Source organism: Lissotriton helveticus, chromosome 9, assembly GCF_964261635.1.
Source record: "Lissotriton helveticus chromosome 9, aLisHel1.1, whole genome shotgun sequence".
In the NCBI taxonomy this organism is placed as follows: Eukaryota; Metazoa; Chordata; class Amphibia; order Caudata; family Salamandridae; genus Lissotriton; species Lissotriton helveticus.
In genome coordinates this window covers 6,694,776-6,714,438 of record NC_136070.1, presented here as the reverse complement: position 1 = coordinate 6,714,438, position 19,663 = coordinate 6,694,776, and the positions used below count along the sequence as shown (strand labels likewise).

Sequence of the window (19,663 nt, the reverse complement as noted above, 5' to 3'; positions counted from 1 at the left end):
TAAAAATACCCCTTTACCCAAAAACTAAAAACTGACCCTGAACCCTAAAAATACTCCTTCACCCAAAAACCCAAAACTGACCCTGAACCCTAAAAATACCCCTTTACCCAAAAACCCAAAACTGACCCTGAACCCTAAAAATACCCCTTTACCCAAAAACCCAAAACTGACCCTGAACCCTAAAAATACCCCTTTACCCAAAAACCCAAACTTATAATATTTTTAATAAAATTATATACTTACCAATACTTACGTTGTAATGGTATGCGTTGTAAAGGTACCTGCGTTGTAAATACATGCGTTGTAATGGTATTTCGTTGTAATGGATCCTGCGTTGTAAAAAATGCGTGGTAATGGTAGGTCGTTGTAAAAGTTGCGTGGTAATGTTTGTATACCTATTAGACCTATAGCCCCTGTTATTGAAAATCTACACAGCAAGGGGGGTTAGCTCTGCTCTTTATGGGGCAGAGCTATGGGGCTCATGTATCACCAATGAACTGTCAAGATCTGAGAGGAAGTTCTGTAGGGCCATCATGTCACTTCCCCAAGGCACTCCTATGGCCCCATTAATGCTTGATCTAGGATGTCGACCTATTGGAGATCTAGCTAAGTTCCGGCCCCTACTGGTATGGGCCCGGCTGTGGCGTGTCCCGGAGCTTGCTAAATATGCGCAAGGGCTCTCAGAAATTATGTCATCACCAGGGTGGCACAGAATCAAATGGCTAAGAGATATGAAATCCCTCTTGCGCAATTTGGGCCTAAGTGAAGCCTGGGTAAATAGATCTTCTCCCCCAAAGGCAACGCTCAAGAGTCTCTATTGGAATTGGATTCTGACCCAACGGAGTACCAACTGCACATTGGGTAGACTCACGAAGGATTTTTGGAAATTCAAGGACCTACCAATTCGGGAACTCTATTTAGACATTATTGAGAAACCATTTGATAGGGCCCTTTATTTTAAATTTATTTAGAACTGGAACTCTTCCTCTGTATGCTTTCACATCTCGGTGGAAACCGCCAGCACAAACCACAGAGTTCTGCCCAATATGCATATCTAGACAAGAGTCAGTGGCTCACTTTATGTTTGAGTGCTGGGAGTATGCCCTACCAAGAAGAAAATGGCTTAAGCATCTGTGCCGCCTGTTGGGGACCAGGCACCATGTGGAGGCACTACGCATTTTAATATAAGACTCTCGCCCGCTGTATGTTTGTACTCTCCCTAAATTTTTATCATGGGCCTGGTGTATTAGAAGTAAAAGGCTTAAAGCAATTGTTTAATTCCTTTTTAATTAATCACCTATGAAAAGCTTCTTTTATATGAAAATCAATATTTTTTAAAGCTGATTGTAATTAAATTGTTGTATGTTCCTTCTCTTTTTTAAATCAAATGAATTTATGTATTTTTACTGTGAAGCTTTTATGATAATTTTTATCGAAATAAAGCCTTTTTGACTTGACTTCGTGTTTCGACCAGTAGGGGCTGACAAACACTCCTTCCGGAGTCCTTTGTGTACATGTTACCAATAACTGAGGCAAGGCAGTACCAATGAGAGGACGAGGTGCACTACAATCCTAACCCTGTTGTGACTGGTAATCATATCATAGGGCGAGCGCTCCTGGTCACTTCGCTCACTTGGAGTGACCAAGAGCGTAGGATCAAAGAGGACTCGGAGGTTTGTTTGCCTGAGTACTGGGTCAGAGTATGGGGCAGCCGTGGAGGGAGTTGGCATGGATTTAGCTTTCACAGGAGAATAATCTCCGTTTAGAAAGGAGAGGTTGCTTTCCCTCATCCATTCCAATTCATCGGTGAGAGGTTGCGGAGCCCTCCTCGACGGATCATGGCCTGTGCATCAACTGTGCAGATCGGACTTGGCAACTTTAACTCCTCAACAGCATCCGGAAGAGGCTTGAAGTATGCATTCCTGGAAGACCCTGCACAGTATTTTGTGGGCTGCCAAAGTAAACTGATCCAGTCTTGCAGTGTACTATGTGGGAATAAATTAATCAACTCTAGCACAACACAAGCACTGCAACACGTGGTCTTGAAGTCAATGGAGTCCGACGCAGCAAGAGCTGAACTAACTTAAGGTGCTTTGATCGACAGGCGCCACTTTTGATACCCAATCGAAGATACTACGAGACAAGAGGTGCAGCAAACGCCATCCAGAGCAGCCTGTCTTAGTCACCATACTTAGTAACCATACTTAGTACATCATACCAGAAATCAAGAAGTCAGTTTGGCCCCATAAACAAGTTCACATGCAGACAGACTGGCTAGGACAAACAGCTGGTTTGGTTTTGTCCAAACCTCACCGTTGTGTGGCCACAAAATTCTTCAAAATCTTAAAAGACAAATCATCTGGCGATATAAAAATTGGAAAGATAAAGTGAGCCTATTTCTGAAGAGCAGCCGTTCCTATAGGAGAGGTTTAAGAGTGCGAACAGGAGAGGCAAAAGTTACAGTGAAGCCCTTCAGCGGCCAGGCCTGTGCAGGGCTGCTAGGAAGATCTGGGGGTCAAGGGGGCCACAATCGCCTCAGGGGTTTGGAGTGCAAGTTCTGAAAGAGAAAAACTTTTGATATTCTGAAGGTGATTGACGTTTATCAGTCACAACAATCTTTTGCTAATTTTCTCCAATCTAATCAATAAATAAGGTTTTGGAGTCATTACGGCGAAGTTGCGAAGACTGGGAGTAAGATTGAGAGCAGATGAGGGAATACTACAAGTTCTAAAGAGAATCTTGGATTTTTTTCTGTACTTTTGCTGCAGTAGCGTTGGACAGCCCTGGGAAGATTGGATATCTGGAGCACTCTACATGTGATTGGTTCACTGCTCAATCATACACAGATCACTGTGAAGTGTCCCTTAGTACTCAACTCCTGAGGCCTCTCCCATCTTTTAATGTTCAGAGTTCTCAGCGCCAATTGCAGAGTCTCAGTACTTTTAAACTTACTATTAAATGCAGTTTTGTGAATACTGAAAAAGCATAAACTTACACAAAGGTGTAAGTCTACCTTTGTGAATCCTGCTCTGAATGCGGTCCGCCTTGAACCGGAGAGACCATTATAAGATCTGATGCCAGACACACAGAAAACGCCCAAACCATTTGTCTGGCAAATTATTTTAGCGTTGCCATCAAATATCTGGAACGGTCAAGATCACACCACACCCAACATTAGGCAAAAGAAAGCCTATTCTACCTAAAAGGAGAAAAAAAAGAAATCTAAATTATGGGAAGAAAAATCCCGCTTCTCTGCTAGTTACAGGTCATCTTGGCCCAGGGCATACTGGCACCACTGCTCAGGAGGCTAAAACCCAGGGTACCCCGTTAAACTTAAACCTCTCCTTAATCAACACTTCTCTGCTGGTTAAATGTCCTCCTAGTCTAGGGCACACTGGCAGCACTGCCCAGGAACTTCAAACCCAGGGTACCCTCTTAATTTCAAACCACTGATTAGACAACATTGCTTCTCTTCTTGTTAAGTGTCCTTCTAGTACAGGGCACACTGGCACCACTGCTCAAAAAGTTAAACCCTGGCACCATCTTCAACTCAAACCTCTCATCGGCCCACACCACTTCTTCTCTAGTTAAATACCCTTCTGGTCTACGGGTAAGATTTGGACTGACTGGTCATGTTTGTTAGTGATTCACGAGCTGCATGCGACACTCTTCAAATAACGCTTCAACTGAAAACTGCGTTAAGCGTGCTTATTTACTGCAGAAACCCCACTGCTGTGGCCTGGCCTACCTTACCATTTATGGTGCACTGAAAGCAACATAAGATTCTTACAATTGAGTACCCACTGTACTCGCAGGACCGAGAGCTGCCTTAGCTCTGAAACAAAGAAGACCTTTGAGGACTGCCAAGGATGCCACTTGTGCCAACCTCTGGTATGCCTAGTCGGCGATGCTTGATGGAGCTAATATTTATAAACTTCAAGATACCAAAGAGGTCAACGATAGAAAGGATGCTCCACAGAACCACCTAATCGAGTGCACGCTTGAATACTGCATCGGTACGACCCAAGAAGGCGTATTATATATAGTCCAGACAGACAGAAAAAGTGAGCACGGAGCGTCATTTGCTGCTGCACTCTGAGCTTTCCAATGCGGTGCCCTCTTTCTTTTCCACACTAGACTTGTGCGTTATTGCCAAGCGTGAAATCTTTCAGCACACTACTTGTTTGGAGGCACGAGTGCCCGCAAGCATCATCAATGATATACTACATGAATACAAGAGGATTCAGCATCGGGATTGTGCTAAAGGATACAAGTGAAACCGATTAAAGCCCTGTGTCTTCCAACATTAAACGATGGTCCTGTTTCTGTATGAATGTGGAACACCAAGGGTTACCGCACTGATCAGAACCCCTAAGCCTCGAGCGAGAACATGTTAGAAAGTTCACATAAATTTATCAGCAAAATGTTAGAATGGGTACATTAAATAAGATTTATTTGCATGCTTTTGAAACATATATCAAAAGAAGAGAGGGGGGGACCAAGGAGCTAATGAAGGTCCAGGGTCCGTGCTCCTAATTTCAATGTTTAACCAACAAGGAGGACAAAGTTCCTGTGCCAGGGTGCAAAAAGTCACCCATGCATTGTGGTGCAAAAAGTCACCCATGCATTGTGGTGCAAAAAGTCACCCATGCATTGTGGTGCAAAAAGTCACCCATGCATTGTGGTGCAAAAAGTCACCCATGCATTGTGGTGCAAAAAGTCACCCATGCATTGTGGTGCAAAAAGTCACCCATACTTAAAAAAAATGGAAGGCAAGAAAAGGAAAAGGAGAACAAGGAATTCCTAGGTGTGAAGGACCCAAACTTATGAGAGGGAAAGACACTGTTTCCTCTGTTGCCCTCACACACACCGAAGAGTGTCATGCTTCATCATCGGGCGTTTGCTCCTCGTAGGGCCGGCGCTGCAATTCCCTACGGGTCCCCCGAAGGGTCACTTTATCGGAGATCTTTTAGAGGAATGCCGGATGTTGCATGCGGGTGTGCGGGTTATGGGTCAAGAGGAGGGTAATGAAAATACGTGCCAGTGTGATAGATTAAAATTAAAGCAAGGGTAAACATGCTGCGACATGTTTAATTTAAAATCCCGGCTGCTCAAAAACCTTGCATCATGTTCCTAAAGCCCCTTGCTTCCAACATCTTGCTAAATATCAACAGGGCGCCGATGCTCACTGCTCTGTTACTGTGCAACCATCATGTCACGGCTTCATTCAGGAGTGGCTTCCACCTATTTAGCTGTGACCATGATAAGGGTATACAGGTCCTACGCCGCCCTGATTGAGATAAGAGGGTAATTTTTACACTCACTATATCACGTGCACTTTATATATTTTTTACTTGACGGTCCTGACGAAGCGCTAACGACCTATGGGCAACGGAAAGCGCGAAACATGTTGACCTTGATAATTGACACCTAGGCAAAATATGCCTCGTGGGTCAATATTTTTCAGCAGTATTGACTGCCAAGGGTATACTTTTAAACCTATCGCTGCATGTTGACCCTTGCTTTCATTTTAATCTATCACAATGGCACGTATTTTCATTACCCTCCTCTTGACCCATAACCCGCACACCCGCATGCAACATCCGGCATTCCTCTAAAAGATCTCCGATAAAGTGACCCTTCGGGGGACCCGTAGGGAATTGCAGCGCCGGCACTACGAGGAGCAAACGCCCGATGATGAAGCATGACACTTCGGTGTGTGTGAGGGCAACAGAGGAAACACAGTGTCTTTCCCTCTCATAAGTTTGGGTCCTTCACACCTAGGAATTCCTTGTTCTCCTTTTCCTTTTCTTCCATTTTTTTTAAGTATGGGTGACTTTTTGCACCCTGGCACAGGAACTTTGTCCTCCTTGTTGGTTAAACATTGAAATTAGGAGCACGGACACTGGACCTTCATTAGCTCCTTGGCCCCCCCCCCCTCTCTTCTTTTGATATATGCTTTTGAAACAACCATCCTTTCTTCACAGAGCCCCAAATGAAACATTTCCGATTCTCTTATCTGCACCGAATGACTGCGGGATCCGTAGAAAAGCTTATTCCTGGAAGTGAATCGCAGAGTGACTTACTTCAAAAGCCAATTTAGACATTCATATCAGAGAAAAGCCAGCGTGGTCCCATTCTAGAGAACTTCGAACATGTGTCCTAATAAACGCCAATTCATTTATCACAAGAGTACGAAGGTCATATTCCGTTATCTCAATAGTATAGCAAATGAAGAAACACCAATGATTCCTTTGTGGACTCCGAGTTACAATGATTTTCCACTGTGACAGTTGTGCTACAAGTAACAGAGCCTGTGCACAGTGCTGTCCTTTCACGGCTATCATTTAACTCCCGGAACACCGGTTTGGGTTAAATATCTTTTGTTATATGTTTAACATGAAAGAGCAATCAGTGCACCACCACATGAACAATATAACAAATTGCAAGGTCGGCGTCCAAAGTTGTTCTTCAAATCCTCTTTTTTATTTAATCACAGTTTGATTTGAACAGATCATGCAACATGTAGAGACAACCAGCCTACGCGTTTCGTCCAATACCTTGGACTTCTTCAGGGCATATGCAAAGTATTCATACATATGGAGCCAGTGTATCTATGGCAAATGCAGAAGATCAGCGAATAATCATAAAACTGGAAACGGGTCCGATGAATCACTCTGTATATGATATAAAATAATCGTAAGCGGCTATGTCCTAGTATCAGATGCTGGAATTCCACGGTGCATCAAAAACTAATAAGCCGCCTGGTTACATGCAATGAAGGTGGCCCAAAGCAGATAAAGCCATCAGCTCAGCACAATGATACATGCTGAAAACGAGATGAAAGGGGAGTCTCCTCCTGGTACGTGATCGAAAAAAAATATCAATACTAATATAATAAAGAGAGAGCCCAAACCTTTGAGGCGGGTAATCTCAGGAACCACAGCACCAACCGGAGCACCGCATGCAGCATTGGAAAGGACAGTTGCAGCAGAAGGACATAGACTATACAAATGGCCACCATATACATTACAATGGTAAAACAACCTTAGGGGTAAAGTAGTCCCTTATGGGCGTGGGCGTTGTGCTGTCAGTGATGGGCACGGCAAACAAACCTTCACAGGACTCCCTTGTGGGCGTGGGCGTTGTGAGAGGGGCGTGGACAAACAGCAAACACCAATAGGCGCGGCATTCACGGGGAGCGGGGCGCGGCATTCACGCGGAGCAGGGCACGGCATTCCCCGTCATTACGGGTAAAAGCGAAAACGGCATTGTAAACAAAAATCTTCACATTACCCCGTTGTGGGCCTGGCCGTTGTCAGAGGTGCATGGCAAAACCTAAATGGGCGCCGCATTCACGGGGCGCGCCTCCTGGACGTTGTCAGAGGAGTGTGGCCAAACACCAATGTGCAAGGCTTCACGGGCCGCGGCATTGCTACGGTGCTCACGCAGGGGCTCAAGCCACTCAGCCTAACAGCGGGGATCACAAAGCTTTGCATGCTGCTCCGGTGCTCACGCGGGGGCTCAAGCCACTCAGCCTAACAGTGGGGATCACAAAGCTTTGCATGCTGCTCCGGTGCTCAGGCGGGGGCTCAAGCCACTCAGCCTAACAGCGGGGATCACAAAGCTTTGCATGCTGCTCCGGTGCTCACGCGGGGGCACAAGCCACTCAGCCTAACAGCGGGGATCACAAAGCTTTGCATGCTGCTCCGGTGCTCACGCGGGGGGCTCAAGCCACTCAGCCTAACAGCGGGGATCACAAAGCTTTGCATGCTGCTCCGGTGCTCAGGCGGGGGCTCAAGCCACTCAGCCTAACAGCGGGGATCACAAAGCTTTGCATGCTGCTCCGGTGCTCACGCGGGGGCTCAAGCCACTCAGCCTAACAGCGGGGATCACAAAGCTTTGCATGCTGCTCCGGTGCTCACGCGGGGGCTCAAGTCACTCATCCTAACAGCGGGGATCACAAAGCTTTGCATGCTGCTCCGGTGCTCACGCGGGGGGCTCAAGCCACTCAGCCTAACAGTGGGGATCACAAAGCTTTGCATGCTGCTCCGGTGCTCACGCGGGGGCTCAAGTCACTCATCCTAACAGCGGGGATCACAAAGCTTTGCATGCTGCTCCGGTGCTCACGCGGGGGCTCAAGCCACTCAGCCTAACAGCGGGGATCACAAAGCTTTGCATGCTGCTCCGGTGCTCAGGCGGGGGCTCAAGCCACTCAGCCTAACAGCGGGGATCACAAAGCTTTGCATGCTGCTCCGGTGCTCAGGCGGGGGCTCAAGCCACTCAGCCTAACAGCGGGGATCACAAAGCTTTGCATGCTGCTCCGGTGCTCACGCGGGGGCACAAGCCACTCAGCCTAACAGCGGGGATCACAAAGCTTTGCATGCTGCTCCGGTGCTCAGGCGGGGGCTCAAGCCACTCAGCCTAACAGCGGGGATCACAAAGCTTTGCATGCTGCTCCGGTGCTCACGCGGGGGCTCAAGCCACTCAGCCTAACAGCGGGGATCACAAAGCTTTGCATGCTGCTCCGGTGCTCACGCGGGGGCTCAAGCCACTCAGCCTAACAGCGGGGATCACAAAGCTTTGCATGCTGCTCTGGTGCTCAGGCGGGGGCTCAAGCCACTCAGCCTAACAGCGGGGATCACAAAGCTTTGCATGCTGCTCCGGTGCTCACGCGGGGGCTCAAGCTACTCAGCCTAACAGCGGGGATCACAAAGCTTTGCATGCTGCTCCGGTGCTCACGCGGGGGCTCAAGCCACTCAGCCTAACAGCGGGGATCACAAAGCTTTGCATGCTGCTCCGGTGCTCACGCGGGGGCTCAAGCCACTCAGCCCAACAGCGGGGATCACAAAGCTTTGCATGCTGCTCCGGTGCTCACGCGGGGGCTCAAGCCACTCAGCCCAACAGCGGGGATCACAAAGCTTTGCATGCTGCTCCGGTGCTCACGCGGGGGCTCAAGCCACCTCAGCCCAACAGCGGGGATCACAAAGCTTTGCATGCTGCTCCGGTTCTCAGGCGGGGGCTCAAGCACCAACTTCAATAAACAGGTACATAACGACGTGTAAGCTTAATGATAAATAACGGTCCGAAATAATCTTAAATTTTTTGATACTTACCTAATGCTGCTAACCTCACGGTTTACTTTTTTCCAATGACTACAATGAAAAGGCTTTCAGAGGCACAGTTGCTCCCACTTTCATTATAAATCACGTATGTCACAGGAGGCGGATTGTAAGTGATGTGCCACATTCTATTTCTGCCCCGGACAACGCAGGGACGGGCTGCTAGTATAATATAAAGAATAGGAAGACCTTTTATTCTTAGCCACAGAGCAAATGGGTGTTTCGTCGTTGAATGGGATACTCCTGCGACTTCCCCAGGGCTAAATAAATACACAGGTAATGGCCCCATATGTAATTATTACATTTCATAATATAGCTAGTATACCCTCACTCTAGTGACATTTATGAAAGTTTAATATATAATGGAATTATTCATGATTCGTGACCGTTCAGTGGGGACCAATGCAAAGTCATCAGTATTTCTAATACTAAATATTTCAACTGGGTTATTTCACAATTCCATTCCTTATATTATCATAGTGTAGAGAGGTCATAGAATGCGCACGTGTTCTATTACGTAGTGTTCTTTGTTAGAATTCTAAATCTATCAGTTGAAGAGCACTTGAAGAGGATGCTCTGTGCTGGAGATGTCACTTAATAAAATACAACTAAAAGAAACCTTGAAGGCTCTTCTTTTCATGGCGACGATTTTCCTGTGCAGTGATCAGGTACCGACATCTTCATCCCTGCAATGTTATGAGTGAAGATTTGGTTTTCATCTACTGTGAGTAACCTCCTTTCTCCGACCTGGGCAATTTATGACTTTGACAAGAAAGAAAAGAAGAATTCCGATGGTTTGGGGGCCAGCGCAATTAAATTTTTGTATAATTCATTGTTTTCATCAAATGACGCTGTGCGGCATAGAACGTTCATTTCTACCCGCGTGGTTTACATTTGACTGGTTGCCAAGGTAAATGCTTTGTCGAAATCCTGCACGCGTTGATTTGTTGCGAAGGCATCAGTTTTTTGAGCTTGTGCGTGCGATGTCTCGAGCTTCTGCTTCCTACATGGTCAGGTCATCAAAGCTTGTAATTTAGGGTGACCAGTCGTCCCCGTTTTGCCAGGACGGTCCCAGTTTTTCACCAGCTGTCCCATCAAATTTCAAGAAATTCAGCTCATGTCCCCGTTTTTTAGACAGGGTCGACTGAAAACGGTGGGAGGTGTTTTTTATGTTTTACAAAGCAGGGAAAGTTAGCAGTTGTTTCAAGAAAGCAATTTAATTATCAGGCAAGCTACTGGGCTTAAAAATTGCATTTTCTGTATGTTCTTACTGCCTGTTCTGTTATTCTCTGGTGAGGAGCGCTCTCATCGCTTGAAGTAACAAGCATTGGCATAACCAATAGGTCTCGCTTGTGGGACCTTATAAGTATTTAGTTACAAGGATATTGTGCTGCAAAACAAAATACTTATAAGGTCCCACAAGCGAGACCTATTGGCTTGAGCACTTTGGATTGAGCACTTATTGCAGGACTATACCTCAAATTATACTCTGTTTTCTCTTATAACTGCACACTTGTCACTTTCATTTCCTCTTGTGCACTTTTGACTACCTCATGTATTTTGGTTGCTCACAATTTTTACTCAAGTATTTTGTTTGCTCACGATTGTCACTATTACCTTTACTACCTCATGTATTTTGGTTGCTCACAATTTTTACTCAAGTATTTTGTTTGCTCACGATTGTCACTATTACCTTTACTACCTCATGTAATTTTGGTTGCTCACAGTTTTTACTACCTCATGTATTTTGGTTGCTCACAATTGTCACTATTACCTTATGTAAGTAACGTATGTTTTTGCAATCTGTTCTTTTGTAATGTTTCTCATTATGTTTCATTCCTGTTCCTAATGTGAAGCGCTCTGACGCCTTCGGGTAAAGTCCGCGCTATATAAAAATGCATAAATAAAATAAATAAATAAATGCCAATGCTTGTTTTTTAGTCCCAGCTCTCCCCGTTGAGCTGGAGGGCTTCGCCACCGTTTGGCTCCTCTGCCTAGAACTCGACTCCCCCTCCCCTCTGCAGCTCCAGCCTCAGCTTGCACCGATGCAGGATGCAATTCCAGCCGGTATATGCTGACTCTGCCGGATACAATTGAGGACCCCTGGAAGCCGTGCTGGGCAGCTGCGCGCCTATCCCGTCGCAACTGCAGAGCGGCAAGACAACACGGTGAGCCCGAGGCCCCCACCACACAAGCCCCGTGTATGACAGAGGGGCTGACGCAGAAGCCCACAAGAGAGCGAGTCACATTTCAGACACCAGAGAGGAGTTAGCTTGTGGCGACACACGGACAGTAAGACAGGGACAGGCATAGATAGGTGGGAAAAGGCAAACAAAAGGAGGAGTGCTGCTACGGGCTGGGGAGGGGGAGGAGAAATGAAAGGAAAGGCTGTGTTTGCGGGGAGAGAGAGGGGAGGTGCTGGTGTGGGAGGGGGGAGGTGCTGGTGTGGGAGGAGTGCTGCTACGGCAACTGCTACGGGCTGGGGAGGGGGAGGAGAAATGAAAGGAAAGGCTGTGTTTGCGGGGAGAGAGAGGGAAGGTGCTGGTGTGGGAGGGGGGAGGTGCTGGTGTGGGAGGAGTGCTGCTACGGCAAGGCTGTGTTTGCGGGGAGAGAGGGGAGGTGCTGGTGTGGGAGGGGGGAGTTGCTGGTGTGGGAGGGGGGAGTTGCTGGTGTGGGAGGAGTGCTGCTAGGGGAGGAGAAGCCCTGGCCGTGAATGCTCGTGCATGTTCACGTGAACTGCAAGAAAACGCCGGGCTGAAAGCCCTTAGTTTGAAGAGGATTTTGCCAACATGAATTCTCGCTCCGCTCGATGCGCATGCGCGCATCGATAGGTTGCGAGACCTAAAAATGTAGTCCTTCTATTTTTGTGAAATGTCCCGGTTTGTGGCTTTAAAAGTCTGGTCCCCCTATTGTAATTGCCCTGAGTCCCTGGTGTTTCCTGCTCAATCACTGCCCAGTAACTGTTCGACTACATTTCCTCATTCCTTTGACAACTGAGCTGGAAGATGGCAGTCTACTGCCACCTCGTGGATTTTAATTGAATTTCCTCAAGTTAAAATTCAACTAATAAATATTACTACCACCATTATACATAAGGAATATAAAGAAATATGTAAAGAATATAAGGGAAGAATATAAAGAACATAAGGAATATAAAGGTGAACATAGGAATATAAGAGAACATAAGGAATTTAAAAAAGTAAATGAGGAATATAAGAAGAATTACATACAAAGAGCACAAGAGAAGAATTGTTTAAAAATTGTATTTTGAATTATTATTTTAGATTTTTATTTTAGATTATTGTTTTAGATTATTATTTTGCAGGTATTATGTCTGATCAAGGTATGTCCTCTCCTCCTTTCTTGGCAACACCAGGTGACCCGCTAATTCAAGGGAAACATTGGAAAAAAATATTTAGAACTTATCTGTTGGCAACGGGTGGGGACAAATATGGCCCTGTGAGACGACAAGCAATACTTCTTCATCATCCTGGTGTTGAGGGAAGAAGGATATATGAAGACTTACCAGAAATATCTTTAGGAATGGGGGATGGAGAGCCTAACAATGTATATGATGTGTCAGTCAAGATTTTGGAACTGCATTTTACTCCGAAGACAAATGTTGTATTGGAACGTCACAAATTGTTTTGCAAAAGATCAGATGAAGACATTTCCTCATACGTGTCTTCTTTACGAGGTTTAGCATTAACATGCAATTTTGAACAATTTATTGATTATTTAATAAGAGATCAAATAGTTAGATGTACTAGTAACAAAAAGATAAAGGAAAAATTGTTAATGAAAGAATATACTTTAGACAAGGCTGTTCGAATAGCTAAAGGAATTAAACACTGTTATGGATTAAGGAGATGAAAATTCCAATCTTACGAAAAGTGAGAAGGTGGAAGTAGTTGAAAAAAACATTTGAGAATAAAAAGATAGATGTTAGATCTGGTAGTGATTCAAAAGGATCACAAATAAAAAGAAAACTTTTCAGGTAGAGATATTATTAAATGCTTCCGTTGTGGGTCACCGGGTCACATTGCATCAAGTTTAAGGTGTATGGTTAGAAGTACTCTGTGCAGAAATAGTGGAAAAAGAGGGCATTTTGCACCAAAATGCCAGAGAAAAACAAAATAGAAGAGGTAGATGATACTTGTGAAAACGTGGATGAAATTGTGTCCACAATTGATGATGTCATTAAATGTTATGAAAATAATACTGCAGAAACGATCACACTGGATTTGGGAGTAAGAATGGAGAGTCCAGATAAGTTAGAGAAACCCCACTGCAAAATTTATTTAGAAGAAAAGGAAATTAAAGTGCTAGCAGATTCTGGGAGTTTATACACTCTTATTTCCAATGCATCTTATGTTCAAAATTGCCCAAAAGGAGATTGTCCGCCTTTGTATAATTAAGATATTCGAGCTGTAGGTTATGCAGGTAAAAGGATTGAAATCAGAGGAATGTGTTGGATGATTATTAAGTTTAAGGGAGAAGCTGTCAGAGGGAGAGTTTAGATTACTCATTTCGGTTCTGACCTTTTAGGTTGGCGGCATCAGAAATATTTAAATATCATAATAGATCCTAATGCTAAAGTACCTGTAATACATCATTCCTGTGCATTGTGGGCTTTTTATACAACTGTATTTTGTGCAATAAAAACAACCAAGGACAATGTATGAAATATCCATCTATAACCCCAAGTAGATCCACAGATCTCGGCGCTTCTACGCAGCTTTCACGTATCAACATATGATGCTGAAGATAAAGCTACTTTAAAAGGCAAAACATGATTGGTCTCAACGCTCCCAACCTTCTCCACAGATTCTGAAAGCAATGCATTTAGGAGTAATCTGGGCTCCATGCCAGCAATGGGCACCGGGGGCCACACGCCTTAGAAGGGGCCCCGTACATACCATTGGGTTCATCAGAAAGTCGCTCCATCCCCAGGACTCCCTCTTGATGAAGTAGGACGGAGGACCAGAGGATTTCATTTGCAGAGGGTATGGGAGACGCACAACCTCCGAGGTCTTGATGTAATTCACAAACCGGGCCCTAGAAGGAGGAAGATAAAAGATCCATGATTGGAGCTGTGCAGGAGCCGGGAAGCAGAAGGAAGCGTGGAGTCAGGCTCTGGACACACAAACACAACACACAAACCCACCCACCCACCGCCTGATAACTTCCAGGACACATTGGAAGCTAAAGGAGCATTCTGCTTGTGGGTGGATGGAGCAATTACTGTCTCTTGGGGCTGCATGTCCCTGAGCCTTATCAAACTCTGCTCAGTCTTAGCAGGGATTAATGCCCTTACATGGACAATGGTTAATGGACTGCCCACCAATTATAGGCCTGAGTCCTCCAATTAGCCTGAGCCACGTACGAAACTATACACTAAAGGGAAGACATTTAAAAGCATTAACACCCAACAGTATATTGGCAAAAAGTCCATTAGCAGCCACCCACAAGCAGACATGGCACAAGGCCCTGCTTATTATAAGCACTTGTTTCACATCTGCTCTGTGAGTAAAACGCAAGCAAGCACCCTGCAGCAGTTGGTGTCGGCAGCTCAGCACTGCATCAAAGACACAGATAAGGACGTCAGCTTGACAGTCACATAGTTCAAGAAGCAGCATGAATAACGTTGCAGCATCTAAGCTCAAGGTGAGGTGTAGAGTGGACATGGACAGGCTCAGCACGTGGAAGGAGCGTCGCTCCTAAAGTAAAGCAAGTTAAATGCAGTGGCTATTCATGTGACAAACGCATTCCGGGGGCTACGATAAATGCATGGGTTACTCATGATGCCGAAAGAGGCACAGACGCCTACGGAAAATGTTCCTTACCGGTAAGCATCCGTTTGTGGCATGTGGTGCTGTAGATTCACATACTGTGCATACTTTCACAATCTAGGGTCGGGCTCTGATGTTACAGCTTACTTTTCTTCAAAGGACATATTTTTGGGTCACGGGATGTAGTGACTCCACCTATTGGTGGTATTGCGCATCGACTCCACTGTTAGATTCTTTTTCCCCGACATGGAGGGCACGACTCGAGATGGATCATAGATAATACATTAAAAGATAATAATGCAAGAAAAGGACGCAAAAAGAATAGAAACTGCAACAACCTCAGGCGACGAGGGTGGGCACGTGTGAATCTATAGCACTGCAGGTCACAAACAGATGCTTACAGGGTAAGTCACATTTTCCGTTCGTGGGATGTGTCGCTGTAGATAAACATGCTGTGCATCAGCTGTAAAGCAGTCCTCCTAAAAGCGATGTTGCAGAAGACTGGAAAAATGTATGTAGGACAGCTTGGCCAAGTCTAGTTTGCTGTCTGGCCAGAACGTCCACACAGTAGTGTTTAGTAAAGATATGTGGGTAGACCAGGTCGCTGCTTTACAGAGGTTCGCTACTGGTATGTTCCCCAAGTTCACCTTTAAAGCCCCTTTCTTTGGAGTGGAATGAGCTCAAGGAGAGGCAGGAAGTCTTCTTTTACCTTTGGTATAACAAGTTTGCATGCACTTGACTAACCAATGTGCTCGCCTGCTTTAGAAAGAGCACGACATTCGCAGCTTGGAGTGCGACAGTTGTTGGGTCTTACAAAATAGTTTTGTTCTATCAGTATAGTACAGCAGTGCTCTTTTGACATCAAGAGAATGCAGAGCGTGTTCTGCTACAGATTCCAGATGCCGAAAGAAGACTGGCAGTTAATCATCTGATTAAGGTGGAAACTGGAGGCCAATGTAGGAAGGAATTAGGAATTCGTTCTAAGGACCACCCTGTATGTCACCGACTCGTCTTAAGGAAAAGATGGCCACAAGGAAGGCCACCAGAAATGCAGTGGACAAGAATGAAGGGCTTTACAAGGACGACCCATGAGCCTGGTGAGAACAAAGTTTATGTTCCAAACCAGAGCAGGCGGTGTCCTGCGTAGAATACCTCTTTTAAGGCCTTCCAGTAGTGTTCTAATAACAGGTAATCTTTTTTAATTTTTCCTCCCCTTCTTTTGCTGCTTCTAGCTTCCAGTCGGTCCTTCTGTTTATCCGTGGTTGGATGAACGCAAATCATCTCAAACTCAACCCGGATAAGACAGAACTGATTTTGACTGGGGGCAGCGACAACCCTTGGACATCTTCCTTTTGGCCCGTTTCCTTTGGTCCCCCTCCAACCCCCTCCCACTCGGTTAAAATCCTTGGGATCATGCTTAATCATCAGCTGACACTTCACACTCATATTAGTTCTGTTTCTTCCTCCTTTTTTACTTTACGCATTATCAGGAAAGTTTCCCGGTTCTTTTCTCCCTCTGTCCTGAAATTGATCGTTATGGCCATGATTTTATCCAAAATCGATTATGGTAACATCATTTATAATGGCACACCGGCCTATGCACTCCACCGCCTCCAGCTGGTGCAGAACCAGGCAGCTCGCCTGGTACATGGCCTACCAAAATTCCATCACTCCTCCCCTTTGCTCATCGCCCTCCACTGGCTTCCAATAAAGCAAAGAGCCCTTTTTAAACTCGGCTGCCTCACCTTACAGGCCCGGGCTGGCACCGCTCCTGCTTTCATTAACGCAGCCATCACTAACTACATTCCCGCCAGAGACTTGCGCTCTTCTTCTAAATCTCTGCTAGTCATTCCTCGGTTTAAGAAGAAGCGCTCCAGTGGCCAGAAATTCTCGGTGCTCGCCCCCACTTTTTGGAACTCCCTTCCACCTTCCCTCAGATCCCTGTCTTCCTATACAGAATTCCGCAGTAACCTCAAGACTTTTCTGTTTCAGCAAGCATTTAGTTCATAACTTCCCCCCTTTTCTCAGTTTAATTCCTATAGCGCCATGAAACTGCCTAGTGAACGTGCGCTTACAAATAGCTCAAAAAATACTCTGAATAAGGAAACCTGTTCTTGTTCGTTCTATAGGTAGGCAGCTATGGGAGTCAAGTGTAATCGGATAGAGGTGTAGGCTAGGCCTGATTTCTGAAAGTGCTGAAAGGTAACAAACCAGATCCTGTATTGGTGCCATTAGAGCGTTAATGATTTTTGGGAGGCAGTAGTGCACAAACGTTTCCATTTGGCAGCGTAACAGGCTCTGGTGGCGGAGCTACGCGCCTCTTTGAGAATAGACACACTCATCTGGTAGGTTGAGGTTACCAAATTCTAAGACCTCGGGAGTCAGATCGCAGGCAGGCCTCGAAAAATCATAAAAATGCTGCACTCGCATATTCCGAGGTGTCTTATGAGTGATCATGAAGAAGGTGGCAGCTTAATAAAATATTTGCCTGGGATCCCACAATTTGAGACCGGTTTACGGGTCAAGTACATTACAGTTAGGTCGAGTAGATTATTGAAATTAGTAGACCTGCAAGTCTTAACATTTTTATGATTTTTCGAGGCCTGCCTGCGATCTGACTCCTGAGGTCTTAGAATTTGGTAACCTCAACCTTACTACTTCCCCCATTTTTTTTTTATAGGCTAAATGTTTGCTTCATGTATAATAAGAATCAGGCTTACGTATAGGGTAATTATGACTCCTGACTTGCCTCTTAGTTTACTAATCGCATTATCAGGGCGGGGCAGGAAGGTTGCTCATTGCATGTTTAAAAAATCCCTTTAATACGTATATCACTAAAGCATGATGTGGTAGTGCGCTGTAATTTACAGAACACACATTTGCCATTGAAGAGGCCACAAACCTTCCCACTATCGTGCAGTTTTACTGATAAAAGCGATATAGCGTGCGATGTTTCGGAAATTGGGTTTCAGCTAAAATATTTATCACTTGCACATCATCAATTAAAGTGCTCAGATTTGTTTTCATCCGATAAAAATACTATTTTCACCACACAAATACAAAAATATGCCTTCATAAGTACTGAAATATATTTTGAAAGGTTTGTACAGTTCACTTATTAGCTATTTCAATGTTCCGTTAATATAACAGCCTGCCATCTTTGACCAATGGGGAGATTCGAGATTTCTAGCAGCGTGACGTACCATGGTTGGAGTGCCCAGGCTGGTGCCACTACAATGAGCGTGAGGGATGTCTGGATCTCCTCACAACACACTGCAGGAGTGGGAGGCAGAAAAGTGGATGCAGATATCCCTGATCAATTCATACATAGCGCTTTCCTTGGCTTGTGGGTGTGGTAGCCTGGCAGCAAAACCTGGGCAATTTGAATTTTCTGCCGTGGCGAACAGATCTAGAAGTGGGAACCACCTGAGCTGGAAGTACTGGATTAGGACCTGGTGGTGCTACTTCCCATTCATGTACTTGTTGAAGCATCCTGCTGAGCAGGCCCGCTATTTCGTTGTCCACCCTGGGAATATGTTCTATGAGTAGGTGTAAACTGTGATGAACTCTCCGCCGCCAGATCATCTTGGCTACTCTGGACAGTTGCGGTGAATTAGAGGCAACAATTCTATAAGATCCACTTCAAAGTTTTTTAAGACAAAATTCCAACAGTCCGCATTTAGAAGTGTTTTCAGCTGACGTCATTTAAATACTATTTAATCGTGATTTCTTCATATAAAAAACAGTTAAGGCGTTTTGCTCACACAAGAGCTTCATCAGGGCTGGAACATAAAAAATTATCCAGAGCACAGTGGATGTTAGTGCTGAGATAATCTTCCCCTCTGCCATTAACTGTTGCCCCTTCTTGCGGTAGTGTTCCGAGAGATGCTCTACCAGATCTGCCATTTGATCTCATGTGCACGGTCATACCGGAGAGCATGCCAACTGAAATTGCAATTCCCCAATGGGTTGCAGACTGCGCCAGCACGCTTTGCCCTGCATCAATTTACGTGCCCTCTTGGTCGGGAGCGGGTCCATCACTTGTGTCCTGGGTGCTGGCGCATTTTCTGCATGTATGATGAACCACAAAGAGTCGGGGTAATTGGCCACGGACATTTAGAGCATCACTCCCTCATATGTGATACTTGGTCCCCGTGTAAAATAACTTTATAATGCCCACAAAGTGCACTGGTGACATCATAAACCAAGAGGTTCAGTAGTATGTAGGGGTCAAAAGGATGGAGAGATGGTAAAACAACACCATAGGTCATCAGTTATGTACTTTTTTAAATTACACGTGCTAAAGAGGTGCCTTTAACTCCGGAGCCGAAGCAGCGGCTGGAGCTTTGAGGCTTGTAGTGGCTTGGGCAATGGGTCAGTCTCCAAAAGGTCGGTGGCTATCATGGCCGGAAAGCAGTGGTGCACTGGTGGCCTCGTAAGCAACTTGGGAGCTACAAGCTTGTGCCTCTGGTTGGTGAGTTATGGGAACATCCATACTCAGTGGGACCTTCTGAGGGCACAGGATTGACAGAGGCTCTTCAGACTCTACGTCTGCTTTGAAACTGAGGTTTCCAGGTGAAAAAGGCGCCTCCATTGCGATGCCTGAAGCATCCACTTCCTCGACACTGGACTTCTCCTGTTCTCCAAAGATGTCGGAGTCTCCTTCACCTTCCATCTATGCATCGTGGCAGCGGAGGCAACAACGGGCGTATCTGTTCCAAAGAGTGTTCTTATTGCGGAACCCACGGC

The 19,663-nt window shown here is 45.5% G+C and overlaps 1 protein-coding gene across 1 annotated transcript in view; it reads right to left on the bottom strand.

The window, feature by feature from the left end:
• EMC7 (ER membrane protein complex subunit 7) overlaps positions 1–19,663 on the bottom strand; it is a 76,697-nt gene that overhangs the window by 37,589 nt on the left and 19,445 nt on the right. The window contains exon 3 of the mRNA XM_078659342.1: positions 14,042–14,180. Coding sequence (XP_078515468.1) covers positions 14,042–14,180 — 139 coding nt within the window. The remainder of the gene's footprint in view (positions 1–14,041; positions 14,181–19,663) is intronic.